General features: G+C 38.6%; 1 protein-coding gene across 3 annotated transcripts in view; it reads left to right on the top strand.

The window, feature by feature from the left end:
• The window catches only part of POC1B (POC1 centriolar protein B), a 97321-nt gene that overhangs the window by 68086 nt on the left and 14554 nt on the right, over positions 1–14681 (top strand). Inside the window, exon 11 of one of the 3 annotated variants that reach the window (XM_047065224.1) lies at positions 6912–7244. The exons of the other annotated variants lie outside the window; for them this stretch is intronic. Within the exon in view, the coding sequence (XP_046921180.1) occupies positions 6912–6965 (54 nt within the window). The 3' untranslated portion in view covers positions 6966–7244. Of the gene's footprint in view, positions 1–6911; positions 7245–14681 lie in introns of those variants that run through there. 3 annotated transcript variants of the gene reach the window in all.

The following is a 14681-nucleotide window of genomic DNA, read 5'->3' as shown; positions in this document are numbered from 1 at the left end:
TGTTGATGGGTGTTGCATTCCATTTATAAAATAATTTGAAAAGGATTGCCAACGTTACCATCTTGTGTTTGCTCATCCAGGTATATAGTATTATAGACATTAGGAGCATTCTCCTTACGTGCCTGTGGTTTCCATAAAAACAGCCACCGTTTTATGTACGACTAAACATTTTATCTCCTTCTTGAGAATGCACATAGTCTCTCTCCACAAATTAGTGTTAAAGAGGTTGAAGTAACCAAAGTCACACCAACCATGAAGTGATGGAGGCAAGCTAGGGTCAAGATGGGACTAAATCCGGAGCTCAAACTCTGACCTCCTACACTACTTCTGCCCAAATACTTAAGCTACCCAGACCACATGACTTGTCATTTTGTATCCTAGTTTTAGCTTCCTTGTTATCAACATGGCTTATCCTGTAAATATGTTTTCAGTGTCGTGTAATATAGTAGTCAAAAAAGCCTAATGAGTATTTTTGAGGGGAGAGACGGGGACAAGTATTGAGGACCTCTGGTTGGGAGCATATGGAGAAATAGGCCCTAGTGTCAATGCTTATAAATAATTGGTTGCAGAGCCTACTTTGGGATTTTATACATTACCTATTCCCACTTGCCTGAGTACTTAAATCTTCTGCATATGCCAGACTTTAGCAAGCACACACATCCTTAGCTTAGTATTAGAATCCTCACCAAAGAGAATTGTGTTTAAGACACACTGTCTCTCATTGATTATCCAGGAGGTGTGCCATATGGTGTGCTCATCGTAGCTTATTCAAGCCTGATTGTGTGGATATAGCTTCCTGGTAAGAACGGTTGAGCTATCATATCTTTAAATCCCGTTTATAATAATATTATGGCTTTACCTCCTTGACGGGGCTTTGTTGTGAGGTCTCTTTTCCTGCTCCCCCCCAGATCCACAACCTCATCCTATTAACTGATTTTCATTTTTATTTTGTTCATTGTTTTTTAAGAAAGGATACTCTTTGTGGCAGGAATTGTAAGTGCGTAAGTTTTCTTTGGTGGTGTTAATGCTATTGGTGTGTGCAGGTTTTATTTCCTTTGTAGAATAGATGATAACATCAGTTTCCATCAGATTTGGTTACATGTGATTTTTATTAAGTGAATCCTGTTTTCCACTGACTTTTATTTATTTATGTATTTTATTATATTTTTTCCCCCCACTGACTTTTATTTTTAAATGGAGCTAGGTTTTCTTGGTGAATATCCTTAGTTTGCTGGGCTAGAAATCTTGTGAGCAGTGCTTGAAAGTCTCCCCGAACTCAGAATATTTTATTTGTTTGTTTCTATTGATTTGAGGCACTTTTTCAGCTGTACACTTATTTGCAGAATCCCAGCCGTCTCCTCCGAACTTTCTTTGTCTCTTGCTGTTATTATTTCTTAGATCACAGAGTTCCAAAGGATCCAGTCCTTACACGTTCTCTGCTCCTCAGACCCCCCTCGTATCTCCTCTTTGGGAGCCATTATGTAACATAATTGTGTTACAGTGTCTTACCTTGTCCCCATAGGTGGGGAGACGTCTTGTGGTTCACTTGGACCACTTCTGTTTGAAGCTTCAGGTTCAGTAAAGTGGATCTGTGCCCTACTTTGTCCATTCTGTAAAATTATATTATGTAAAATGAATTCATTTTAAGTGACGTCTAGTATCAGGCAAATTACCATGCTGAGAAATGTTATTCCAAATTCTGAAATATGAACTTTGGGATAATAATTAATAACTTAATGAAATTTGGGGATGATAAATAATTACAATAATTTCTTACCTGAAACAGAATTGGAAATGCATTATTAATATAAAGTGAAGACAGTTGTGTGCTTGGGAAAATCAATGGAAAATTTGAAAAATTTGACTAAGAAATGTACTCTCCCAGATTTGTACTTTTAGAAAATTCTGTGTACTTTCTGTATAATTCAGTACACAGTAAAATTACTGAAAAAAATCAAGATGTTAGTGCTATTTAAAAAGTTATGTTGTTCTTTTTTTAAGAAATCATTTATATGTGTGAGTATTCTGTGAATTATAAATGCATAAAACTATGGCTATTTACCGGGGCACCTGGGTGGCTCAGTCAGTTGAGCATCTGACTCTTGGTTTCAGCTCAGGTCATCATCTTCTAGCTTCATGGGTTCGAGCCCTGCATTGGGCTCTGCACTGGCAGTACAGAGCCTTCTTGGGATTCTCTCCCTCTCTCTCTCTTTCTCTCTCTCTGTCCCTCCCCCACTCACAATGGCTCTGTCTCAAAATAAACAAACAAAAATAAATAAATAAATAAAATCCACTTAAAGAAAAAAAAAGCTATGGCTATTTACATTTTGGGCATGAATATATCAGAGGGTCACAGCCTTTACTCCCACCTCTGGGAAAAACAGTCACTTTCTGGTATACAATTAAGTGACATGAACAATCTCAATGCAAATAAGAGTGTCGTTAAAGAAATACATCGCCATTTTTCAAATTGAATATACTAATAGGTTTACCAAACAGAATTGAGAAAAAAAAATTAATTTCAAATAAATGATAAAATAAATTATCTCTTCTCTGAAGTATACTTAAAACTCTGTATTTAGAGAGCAATAATTTTCTCTGAGATGTATTATTAACATTTTAATGAAGTGTTAACATCTTTTTATTTGTGCGACTGAGCTAGTACTATTTTAACTATTCGTTAGTCAACGGAAATGACATCCGTGGAGTTTGTATCTCAGACTATGTTTTGTTTATTTTTAGTTTTTGCTTTGGCACTTCCTCCAGGCAGTTCTCTCGGCAACTGTGACGTCGGTCCTGCCTGTCGTATGTCTTACGCAGTTAAGCTCTTCCATTCTTTCATGCAGATATTCTAGCTCTTGTATCTAGTCATTAACTTATATAATATTTCCAGTAGCATTTTTAGTCAATTTTTTTCCCTAAACGCAAGAAGGATCGAGATTTTATGAGAATCTAGGCAATGAATTTTAAATGGAAAAAAAGATCAGAATGTACTAAAAGTTTTTGTCTTTTCCTCCTGCCTCTATCCCTGCTGGCACCAAAATATTTCTCACACCAGTACGGGAGATTTGGATCTGGCCATGATAAGTAGAATTTGCTTTTTTTTAACTCTGTTTCTGGTATACCTGGCACAAGAGCATCTGGAGTACTGGTTGACTGTACATGGAAACTGTGGCCAAAACCACACTTGTTATGATGAATAAAAAGGCCAGTACATATGGAACCATTTACTCTTTGGCCATAGGTCAGCAGGCCCCAGTTGAGTGACCCTTGGGAAGGAATAGAAGATCGCTCAGAGAACTAAGCACAGATGAGCTGGATTTCTGCAGGACTCGAGCTCAGGGTGGTGAGCCTTGTGTTAGTGTCATGAAGGGAAGTGATTCGGCCTATGAGGAGTGGGCTCAATAAGCATCGTTCATTCATTTCTCAAAAATGAATGTTCCAGGTCCTAGTGGAAGCAGGAGTCTGGGGAGAAGGATGCATGTAGGTTATAATGGTAAGCAACAGATATCATGGGGAATTACATGGTACGGTCAGAGTATGAATTGGGGGCATTTGACTACATCAAGTGTGGGGGGTAAGGTGGAATCACAGAACATTCCCCTGCAAAGACATTTGACTTGTCTTCCTATTCAAAATGTCGTCCACGCGTGGTTTGCCTAAGCATCACCAGGAACCTTCTTAGAAATGCAGATTCTCCAGTCCTATCCTAGACCTGCTGAGTTAGACTCTGCATTTTAATAAGATTTACATTGAAATATGGGAAACACTGATCTGAAGCTTTAGCTGAAGTTGAGATGAGAGGGTTAGAAGTACTGGAGGGTCCTAGACAGAGGGAACTGTGTGTGTAGAGACTGGCTCGCAGGGGAGCTGATATGCCTGAGGGACTGAAAAGAAGGCTGGAGCCAGGGACGGATGGGAGCATGTAGTATCCTGGCGGCCAAGAGAGGAGTGTTTCAAGGAAATGGTAATATCAACATAGCTGAAAGCCAAGAGAAGGACTAGAAAATGTTTGATGAGTTTAGCAGAGATTTGGAGGGCTTTTTCGATGGACTAATACAGGTGCAAACCAGTGTGAAGTGAGTTGAACAGTGACTACAAGGGGAAGGGTGAGCAAAAGAGACAGCTAGAATAGATTATTCTTTCCTTTTTATTCAATACATTTGCTGAGCATTGTTATATACCAAGCAGTGAGAATGTACAGATGAAAGACTAAGTCCAAAAATAGTGATATATGCCTAAGTTGCTATGGGAGTGCATGAGCAGAGTGGCTAAATAAGGAATGTGTGTGTGTATGTGTGTGTGCGCACAAGCACACATATGTATGTGCAGACTAGAAAATTAGGATTGGGGACAGAAACTTTAATCAGAAATAACCTCCAAAACAGGGCTGATACTTGAGCAGATTCTTTAAGAATTTTTCTGATACAGGGAGCAAGGACAGAGCTCAGTTTCTACATAGACCAGAAGGCTTGAGAGGGGATGGTGAATTCAGAAAACTGTGGACATTACTGGTTGGCTGGATCGTGAATGACCTTGAATACCATTTGAAGCTTTTTGAATTCACCCTAAGAATCTTTGGAGGACCAGTGAAGGATTTTAAGCAGGAGAGTAATGAGCAAATCTGAATTTCAGAATACTCTGAAAATGTGTTAAGGGAGGGAGAAGAGGGAGGTGAGACTGGGGGCATAGAAAATTAGGGGGCAGTTGCAGTGGTAATCCAGATACAAAGCGAGGAGTTCTTGGTCTAGACCAGTAATATAGGGAATGAAGAAGAGGTGGCTGATCTTAAATTTGGAGCTGCTGGCTAAATAATGGCATGTTTACCAAGTTAGGAAATAGACATCGGTTGGGTATGGAGCATCCCGTCCAGATATAGATTTGAGAATCTTTAATTGATTGATCAAGCCATAAGGTCGCACAGGGCGATCCCTAAACTTCACTCTGTAGTAAATACTTTAGTGATTATGATGAACAGATGACCAGCGTTAATCTTACCCCATTCCTCAAGAGGGATCATTAGCAGACTGTTCTCTTTGAGAGATACTGGTTATCTGATACATACTGTGACTAAAATATGGAACAGATAAAACTGGTCATGTTTGGTGGCTGTAAGTATTGGACCTGCTTTAGTGGTGGCACAGCTTCCTCTTTCTTTTTTTTTTTTTATTTTTTATTTTTTTTTTTAATTTTTTTTTTTCAACGTTTATTTATTTTTGGGACAGAGAGAGACAGAGCATGAACGGGGGAGGGGCAGAGAGAGAGGGAGACACAGAATCGGAAACAGGCTCCAGGCTCCGAGCCGTCAGCCCAGAGCCTGACGCGGGGCTCGAACTCACGGACCGCGAGATCGTGACCTGGCTGAAGTCGGACTCTTAACCGACTGCGCCACCCAGGCGCCCCCACAGCTTCCTCTTTAAGAACTTCCTGCCTCTTCGTGTGTGTGCGTGTGGGAGTGCACGTCCGCACACAGATTATCCTGGTTGCTAACCACTCTTTTACACAGAGAATCTGGTTTATGTTCTCTTTGACTCATGGCACCTGTGAAAAGTATGTTTGAATTTTATGATGGTATTTGTTTTTTCCAGGAGGATATTAAGTCGTTTATTAATTGTGCCTGATAATGGATGATACATAAATTTCAGTCCCATCTATACTTTTATCTGATACCATAATTCAATTTGGATATATTGCATAGGATGTGCCAACAATCATATTAATCACCAAATAAACTCTGTGACTTTCCTTGGGTGACCCTTTCACCATGAACTCCAGGTCACAACACATCAACTGTCAGTTCAACTACGCCAAAGTTTTTGGAGACTGTGGCTTCCATGTCCAGGCACATCGCAAATAAATCTCAAATGGAACCTGGTGTCACTCTGAAGGAATTCTAACTTTACATTATTGAGGTAGTTTACCAAGGTGGCTTCCGAGTAAGCTAACTTTACACACCCCTTTTTAAAAAAGACACATTGACGCAGCACCATGATCAGACTATTGCATTTAGCAATTTGCAGCATGGGTGCAACAAAACAAAACAACACAAAACAACAAAAACACCCTACATTAAAACCCTTTCTTGGAATGCCTTATATTGTCCACATGACAGAAAGTAAAACAACCTGTATATAATTAATCACAAATAGTCTTCGACTTTTCTGCCCATACACATAAGTATTGTCTAAAACATTTCTCTGTAGCTGCTAGGCTCTGCTACCACTGTGCTTGGCTGAGTTCATAAATCTCTTGTAACCAGTAGCTTCCCTGTCACTTTTCTGGCTTTCCTCTCCTGCTAAGCTTGATTTCCTGGCAGTAATTAAAACCTTCTGCCACTGCCATAGCTACTGCTGCTGCTGGAACCACCATAGCCACCTTGGTTTCGTGGTTTGGCAAAGTATTGGCCTCCACCACCATCGTGGCCAGAGCTTCTGCCTCCAAAATGTCCTCCTTTTCTGGGTCCAGAATTTAAAGATTGTTGTAGTTACCCAAACCACCGCAGCTCCTGCCACCCCTAAAATGACTTTCCATCATTATCAAATGCAGTCTAGCCATCCCCTCTGCCGCCATAACCACTACCACTTTGATAGCCACCAAAGCCACCTGACCCATGGATATTTCCTCCATGACCAAAGTTTCATTCCCACCAAAACCACCTTCGCGACCACCACCAAAGTTTCCTGAACCACTTTGCCATCTTTGGCTGGATGAAGCAGTAGCCATCTTTTGCTTAGATAGGGCTCTCCTTAGTTGTGGCCATTCACAGTGTGGTGTTTTTGAATGACAGTCTTGTCTACGGAGTCATGGTCATGAAAGGCTACAAAAGCAAAGTCCCTCTTGTTGCCACTGTCTCTGTCAGTCATGATGTCAGTCATTTCAACTTTTTCATACTGTTCAAAATAATCTCTTAGGTGATATTCTTCAATGTCTTCTCGAATGCCACCAACAATCTTTTTCACAATTAAGTGGACACCAAGTCTTTGAGAATCTTCTCTTGAGAGAGCGCTCTTTGGTTCCGCAATTCTTCCATCCACTTTGTGTGGCCTTGCATTTGTGGCTGCATCTACCACGGTGGCATATGTGACCAACCCAGAGCATCTGCAGTGCTTGGTGTTTGGATCTCTCATTACCCCCAGTCCGTGAGTGTTCCCCATTGCTCAGAATGGCTCCTCAGACTCTCATCGGTTGTTTCAAAGTTCACATCTCCAATAAAGAGCTTCCACAGCTGTTGGGACTCTTGGAGACTCTGACTTAGGCATGATGGGGCAGGAAGGGAGACCTTAATGCTTACTCAGCCGTGTCTAGGGGTAGAAAGTGAGTTTTGTCACAGTATTTGAAAGTTATTTCTTTCAATTACCATGGGGGGGGAATTAGTTAAAAAGTATGGTAATTAGTTAAAAAGAAAAAAAAAATCTTTGTCTATAAATGCAGTCATTATTTTTATTGTATTTGGCTTCTGGATTTCTTCCACCAGCAAAATAAGAAAGGAGGAAACACCCACATCTTTCGACACACAAAAATGTAACAAAGAAAAATATTGTATCTCTATCAAAGAGTACACTGTTATCATAGCGTCTTATTTTCAGTTATTTATAATGAAATATCTGTTACTGATGGTCTACTCATAAGCTATTCTTCCTGGAGGTTTTATGCCATAATTTTCAACTACATCCAGTTATATAATCTTCATCAAGGGGTTAAATATTTTAGATGAGATTCATACATTTAAATGTTTGATGTTAGATTGGCTTCCTGTATTAAAATCAGGAAACCATTTTTTATCCATTAAAATGAGGAGACCAAATTTTTAAATAGGTGTTGTATCTTTGCCTACTAAATTTCTTTTAAAAATATTGCATACATTTTTCAGGCAACTGCCTGACAATGGAAAACTTGTTTGTTTGTTTTCTTTTTTAAAATTACATCTGCAAATGTCTTAATATTTTATTTTGATTTGTCAAACAGTGATTTTAATTTTACATGTGCATGCAGCATATACTTACTCATTTACCATCAGATAGCATTTATTTACTATGGTTCATTCATTTATTTATTGAAATGCAACCAGCCCTTATATGGCTTATTATTTCATTTGAGAAACCAGACATATAAAGAGGAGTATAAAAGAGATCCTTGGAGTATAATGGATAGAGAAATATCTTTAATTCAACAAATTTTATTAATTTGTGTGACCCTTACACCTTATTCAGCAAAGTGTCACTGTGTAAAGAAAGGTAGCTATGGCTTCTGCCCTTCTAGAAGCTTGTAATTTAGATTGTATAAGATTTGGGACAGGACATAATAAGATAATACTGATGATGGTAGGTAAGTGAATACAAACTATATATTAAACTCTTCTATATTATTTATTTACTTATTTATTTATTTATTTATTTATTTATTATTTAAATGTTTATTTCTGAGAGAGAGACAAGAGCGTGAGCACGTGAGGGGCAGAGAGAGAGAGAGGGAGGCAGAGAACCCAAAGCAGTCTCTGGGCTCTCAGCCTGACATGGGCCTCAAACCCACGAACTGCGGGATCGTGACCTGAGCCGAAGTCGGACGCTTAACTAGCTGAGCCACCCAGGTGCCCCTGTATTAATCTCTTTACCTACATTTTCACAACAACCTTATGATGTAGTTCAATATCGTCTTCTTCATTTTATAAGTGAGGAAACTAAGGCCTAGACAGGTCAAGTAATTTGTCCCATGTCATACAGTTAATACACAGAAGATACAGGGTTAACGGTCTGTGTGACTTGATGTCCCATTCACATGGCCACCATATTATAGCATAGAAAATTACATGATGTTACAAATAGCAGAAATGCAAGGAAAAATTGTTAATTGTCTTAAGAAGTAAAATTGAATTTTTATAGAGATTTAAATGAGGGGCAAATTTCATCTATTTGGGGAAGATAAGGAAAGACTTCACTATTTAGCAGATGCAAATTAAAGTCAACTAATACAATGTACACTGTGTATACTGAATTCTCATAGAAAGCTTTCACTCTCTGTTTTTTGAAAGGTTTAATGAATGATAAATAGACAGAAGAGTGGTTCTCATACCCAGCTGTGAATATATATAACTGTTATAATCACAGTTATTGTTAATTGTACTATAATATTCACATTATGCTACATGATGAATAGAACAATAAATAAATAAATACAATATTTGCTCTCTAAAAGATGTTCTGTAAAGCTTGCCAGTTTTCTGAATTGTAGCTTTGTTAAATGATTGGATAAATTCTTGTCTTAAAATTGCCTCTTCGTTGCATTAAAAAAACAAATACAGTAAGGGAGCTAAAGTCTTATTCAAGTGAGCAAAGCATGATTTACTTTGTGTGTACAATTGAAAAGAATTATCTCATGACTTTTAACACACAGCTCACTTCTTTTGAATCTGGCACTTGAAGAGTTTTGAGGAACAGAGAATAGAGCCTGTGAGAAGGAAACGGCATCATTTATCTCTGAGAATAAGCAAGCTCAGGAAATAATTTTTCAAAAACATTTTCCAAATAATGCCCCTGATTCTAGGATAGCTTTATGTTTCACAAAAATACTGAGGATGGTTATTTGAGGATATACTTTGACTTGTTGATCTGGTTGGCTTTCTGTGTACAGATCTTTCTCGACTTCCCAACACTGTTACATCCTGATAAACTGCATTTAATACACCTAACCTGCCAAACATCATAGCTCAGCCTTGCCTATCTTAATTGTGCTAACTCCACATTAGCCTGCGGTTGGGCAAAATCATCTAACACAAAGCCTGTTTTATAATGAGTTGTTGAATATCTTATGTAAGTTATTGAATATTGTACTGAAAATGAAAAACAGAATGGTTGAAAGTGTATCAGGTGTTTACCTTTGACATTGTGTGACTGACTGGGAGCTGTGGCTCATTGCCCTTGCCCAGAATCACCAGTGAGCATCATACCCCATGTATGTTGATAGCCCAGGAAAAGATCAAAATTTAAAATCTGAATTGTGATTCTACTGAATGTGTATTGCTGGTACACCATCATAAATTTGAAAAATTGTAATTTGAAACATCATCGTAAATTGGGCACTGTCTGAATAACTATTATGATACTAACATGGTAGTGATATATTTGTTTTTGAGGCACATATGTTAAGATTGAAATGATACAGAGAATACAGAATAACATGAAATTAATAAAACATTACATGGCATTTTTGGAATGTCATGTTTGTAGATAGGGTGGTTCAATGTCATTACGACGTTAATTCTCCTGAATAAATCTACAAATTCAAGGCAATTCTAATAAACCTCCCAGTAAGATTTTTTTTTAAGATTTATTTATTTTTGAGAGAAAGTGCAAACTGGGAAGGGGTGGTAGAGGGTACAGAAGATCCAAGGCAGGCAGGCTCTGTGCTGACAGCAGTGAGCACGATGTGGGGCTCGAACTCAAAAACCGTGAGATTAAGACTTGAGCCGAAGTCGGATGCTCAATCAACGGAGCCACCCAGGTGCACCACCCCCCCCGCTTTTTTTTTTTAACATTTATTTATTTTCCTCCCAGTAAGATTTTTAATGAAACCTAAAACGTTGGTTTTAAAGCTCATATGGAAGAGGAAGGGCCAAAAATAGCCAATTTTTGGAAGAGGACAGTTTTGAAGAAATTTGAGGATTGGAGATTCATTAAGCTCTAAATGTGGTATTGTTACAGGGAGACAGAGAGCCCACAATGGGGAGCACATAAACAGAGCCACACAATTACAGATGGTCGGTCGTGAAAGGCCCGGCTTTGCAGACACATGAAGATGGACTGGTCACTAAATAGACCATTCAGTAGATGCTGCTGGGACAACTGGCTAATTGGGAAAAAATATATGATTATTTTCTTACTTTTAGCCACAAACAAAATCAATACCAGAGGGGTTAAAGGCCTAAATGCAAAAAACAACACTCAGAACATCTAAAAGAAAACAGGAGAATATACTTATACATTCCTAGTGGGCAAGGATTCCTTAAACACAATACAAAATGCAAAAATTACAAAGGAAGATTTAGCAAATCTGACTACATTTAAAACAAAAACTTGTATGAATAAAGACAATCCCATAAAATAGAAGTGAAGACAAACCACAGAGTAGGAGACATATTATACATATAAACAACAAAGTACTGGTATCCAGAATGTATAAAGAACTCTTAAATTAGGAAGAAGAGAGGTAGACCAATTAAAAAGTGGACAGAGGGTTTAAACAGACAATTTACAGAAGAATGATAATATACATATAAAATATACTCAGGTTACCAGTAATCATGGAAATGCACAGTGAAATGAAAACCATGGAATTCCATTTCCTGGCCATAATTTTGTTAAAATTTAAAATGTCTAACAATTAAATACTTATTTTGTGAAAAAGGGGAGATTGTCTTCTCATATGAGAATAAGTCTGGGTAATATTTCGGAAAATATGTGGTAAAACTATGACTTTTCCAGTCTAGAGAAACGGTTGCACCTGTATACAGGAGATATTTATAAGACTGCTCGTTGTAACCCTTAATACGAGTAGAAAGAATGTATAAATTGTAGATTAGTCGATCAGCGGAATAGTATTTGACAGTGAAAGTGAACTAGACTTGGCTGCATCACCATAGACAAATCAAAAACTGTTGATTTACAAAAAGTTCTAAAAGGATATAATACAGTAGCATTGCATTTTTTAAATGTGTAGTTCTAATACATGCAAAAGCTGTACTATTATTTAGGGATGGCTACAGATGTGGTAAAAAGTAAAGGGACATGAATTGGGATGATAGATAACATATTCAAGATGGTGTTATCTTTTAAAAGGGAAAGGAAAGAAGATCAGAAAAGGGTCCGCTTTCTTTCTTAAGGTTGCTTTATTATTCTCTATACATTTTTACTGAAAATTTTAAAGCATAGTTGGCACTTTTTAAAAAGACAGTTACTAGTTGGATAAAAGAGAAGGATTACTGATTCATCCAAAAATGTTAGTAATGGGGCACCCGTTAAGCATCTGACTCTTGATCTCAGCTCGGGACTTGATCTCAGGATTGTAAGTTCAAGCCCCACATTGGGCTCCATGCTGGGCATGGAGCCTACCTAAAAAAATGTTAGGATTGCAGTGAGGTTGCATTTCTTATTCACTCATGTTTTAATTTCTCTTGGTTGCTGTTGTGCACACAGAGAAGGGCAGTTTTCTAAAAGGTGAACAGATGGCTCTTTTGAGACATGTGGGTGAAACTAAACCAAATATGGCTTTCCACGTCAAACTTCCATTTTCTCCAAGATGTAATACTTGAATATAAAATATCTTTAAGAAACACATCATTGTATAATATAAGCTATTACCTGCCTCAAAATTTAGATACACGCACATGCACACACTTTTTTTAAACAAAGAGTGAAGTGTCATAGTTTGCGTTTGCCTAATCATGTAAGAGGTAAATCGTATAAGGCCGTTTTTGTACAGATTTTATATGTCCTCGTTGTATCCTGCAAGTTCGTGTATCCTTCAAAGTTAATAAGCTTCTCTAGAGATGAGAATGAAGATTAAAGACAAAGACAGACAGTTGATTTGTTGCCACAGCTGCCTTTTCCAAGGGGATTGAATTAAACATTCAGATGTTATAGTTGATAGCTGCATGGGGATGTGTTTTTCAAGTCTTCTGACAAAAACAAAATTTCCAATTTGGTTTGAAGAAGAAAAATCAAAACCCTCTGTAAAACCTTATCCCTGAAGCCTGAAGGCTCTTTCTTTGAAGAAAAGACATATGATTTCTCCCAAGGGACAAGCAGAAGTCTTTGTCAGCTCAGCCAATTTAGTTTGGGAGACACAAATTTCACATGACATTCTCTGATTTTATCCAAGAGATACTCTTAAGCCAGTAAGACTGGCACAGGTGGGTATGTTTTTACAAGGTTATACAATACGCTGTGCAGATGTACACAATAGAAGAGATGTGGTTACCTCCTTCAGGATTTCCTTCCTAGCAATTTTAGAAATTGCGAATGAATCTTGTGCTGTGGTCCTGTGACAATCCCACACGGGTGACTCTATAGCTCCTTTTTCTGTTTTCCTGATTGGTTTATCTACTCCTGTTAGCACAGGCTTCTGATCTGAAGGAGAGAGCTAAAGATAGAGCAACACTCTGAGTCACTTCTGAAAGACAGCCATTTTCTCTCTGTCAGGAATCTCAGATGAACCCAGTGACTGTCTGAATCCTTTGTGCTGATGGTAAACTCAGTGTAAAGCCTCCTACTCTTTGGCCACCACTTCCTCCAGTCCTCCAATTTTGATAATTCATCAACTCTAAAAGGGTCTCCGATCCATTGAGCCTCCTGCCTTGTCACTGCCCACCTCCTGTGTCTGCGTCCCTCTCCTTTTCCTCAGATTCTGTAGTCCATTATTACGACCATGCTCTTGTCCCTTCCTCCCTCTGTTGTACTCACCCAGAAATTTTCAACCTGGTTAAATCTATTTCTTTGCCTACTCTGCCCTAACACCCAAGCAACTGATTTTGACTAGACAGTCATGCTGACTGATTGCACCTTAAGTGTGTTTACACAAAGTTCCAGGGCACTCAGCACTGCCTAGCCAACTCATTCACTGAGTAGCTATCACCTCACGGCCCTGTGACATCAGTGCTCTCCTTCTGCTACTAGATCTTTTCCATCATCTTTAAAAAGGAAAACTTCATCTGACCCCTCTTCCTTCTCCAGCTCCTGTCTTGTTGCTCTGTTCCCCTTTAAAGCAGAGCTCCCCAAAAGAGCTGCCTATATTCAATCTTTATTTCGTCATTTTCCACTCTTCTGAATCCACCTCAATTAGATTTTTGTCCCCACCATTCTGCTTGTGTCACGGCCCCAGTGATCCATCTATCTCAGGCTTTCTACAGGACTTGGTCCTGGTGACCCCTCCTTCTCCTTGAAAGTCTTCCATCACTTGGATCACCACCCTTCCCACGTCATGAGCCACTAGTCACCTTTCCTGCTCCTTCTCTTCCTGCCTTTTGAAGTCTTTGCAACTCTTCTCTTGTTTGACTCCCCCACCCAAGTGATCATAGGCCCATGGCTATAATATTTATATGCTGAGCACCCCAACTTCAAGGAGACAGAAGCTCCTGTACTTGGGACTTTTCCCAGACCTTGCTTTGTGTATCTCTTCATCTGGCTGTTCATTTATAAAAACTGGTAAATAGATACCACTTATCACTCTCCACAACTTCTCCACAGAAATCTAGAATCCTATACTTCCAGTGGCATTCATGACTATCCCCTTTGGAAGTGTCTCAAACTTGAGATGCTTAAAATTTATTTTCTACCTCTCCTACTAAAAAAAAAAATACATCATCAATGAAGCTATATTGTAAGATAGCACGTTACCCAGACTTCTCTTCATAGCCCTGGTGATTACCTGACATTACGTCACATATCTGTATATTTATTTTCTTGTTTCACCCACTTGATTATAACCCCATGTTGACGGGATCTCATTTATTCATTCCTTATAGTAGGCAGCATAACGATCCTTTAAAGATGTCCATGTTTCTATTCCCAGAATATGTGAATGTGTTTTCTTACATGGCAAAAGAGACTTTGCAAACGTGATGACGTTAAGGATCTTGAGTTGGGGAGATTATCCTGGATTATTTGGGTGGGCCCAATACAATCACTGGG

This window comes from Lynx rufus, unplaced genomic scaffold (genome assembly GCF_022079265.1).
Source record: "Lynx rufus isolate CCGP_SWC_20201006 ecotype Redwood Valley unplaced genomic scaffold, mLynRuf1.p SCAF_7, whole genome shotgun sequence".
Lineage (NCBI taxonomy): Eukaryota > Metazoa > Chordata > Mammalia > Carnivora > Felidae > Lynx > Lynx rufus.
This window is presented reverse-complemented; position numbering and strand designations above follow the sequence as displayed.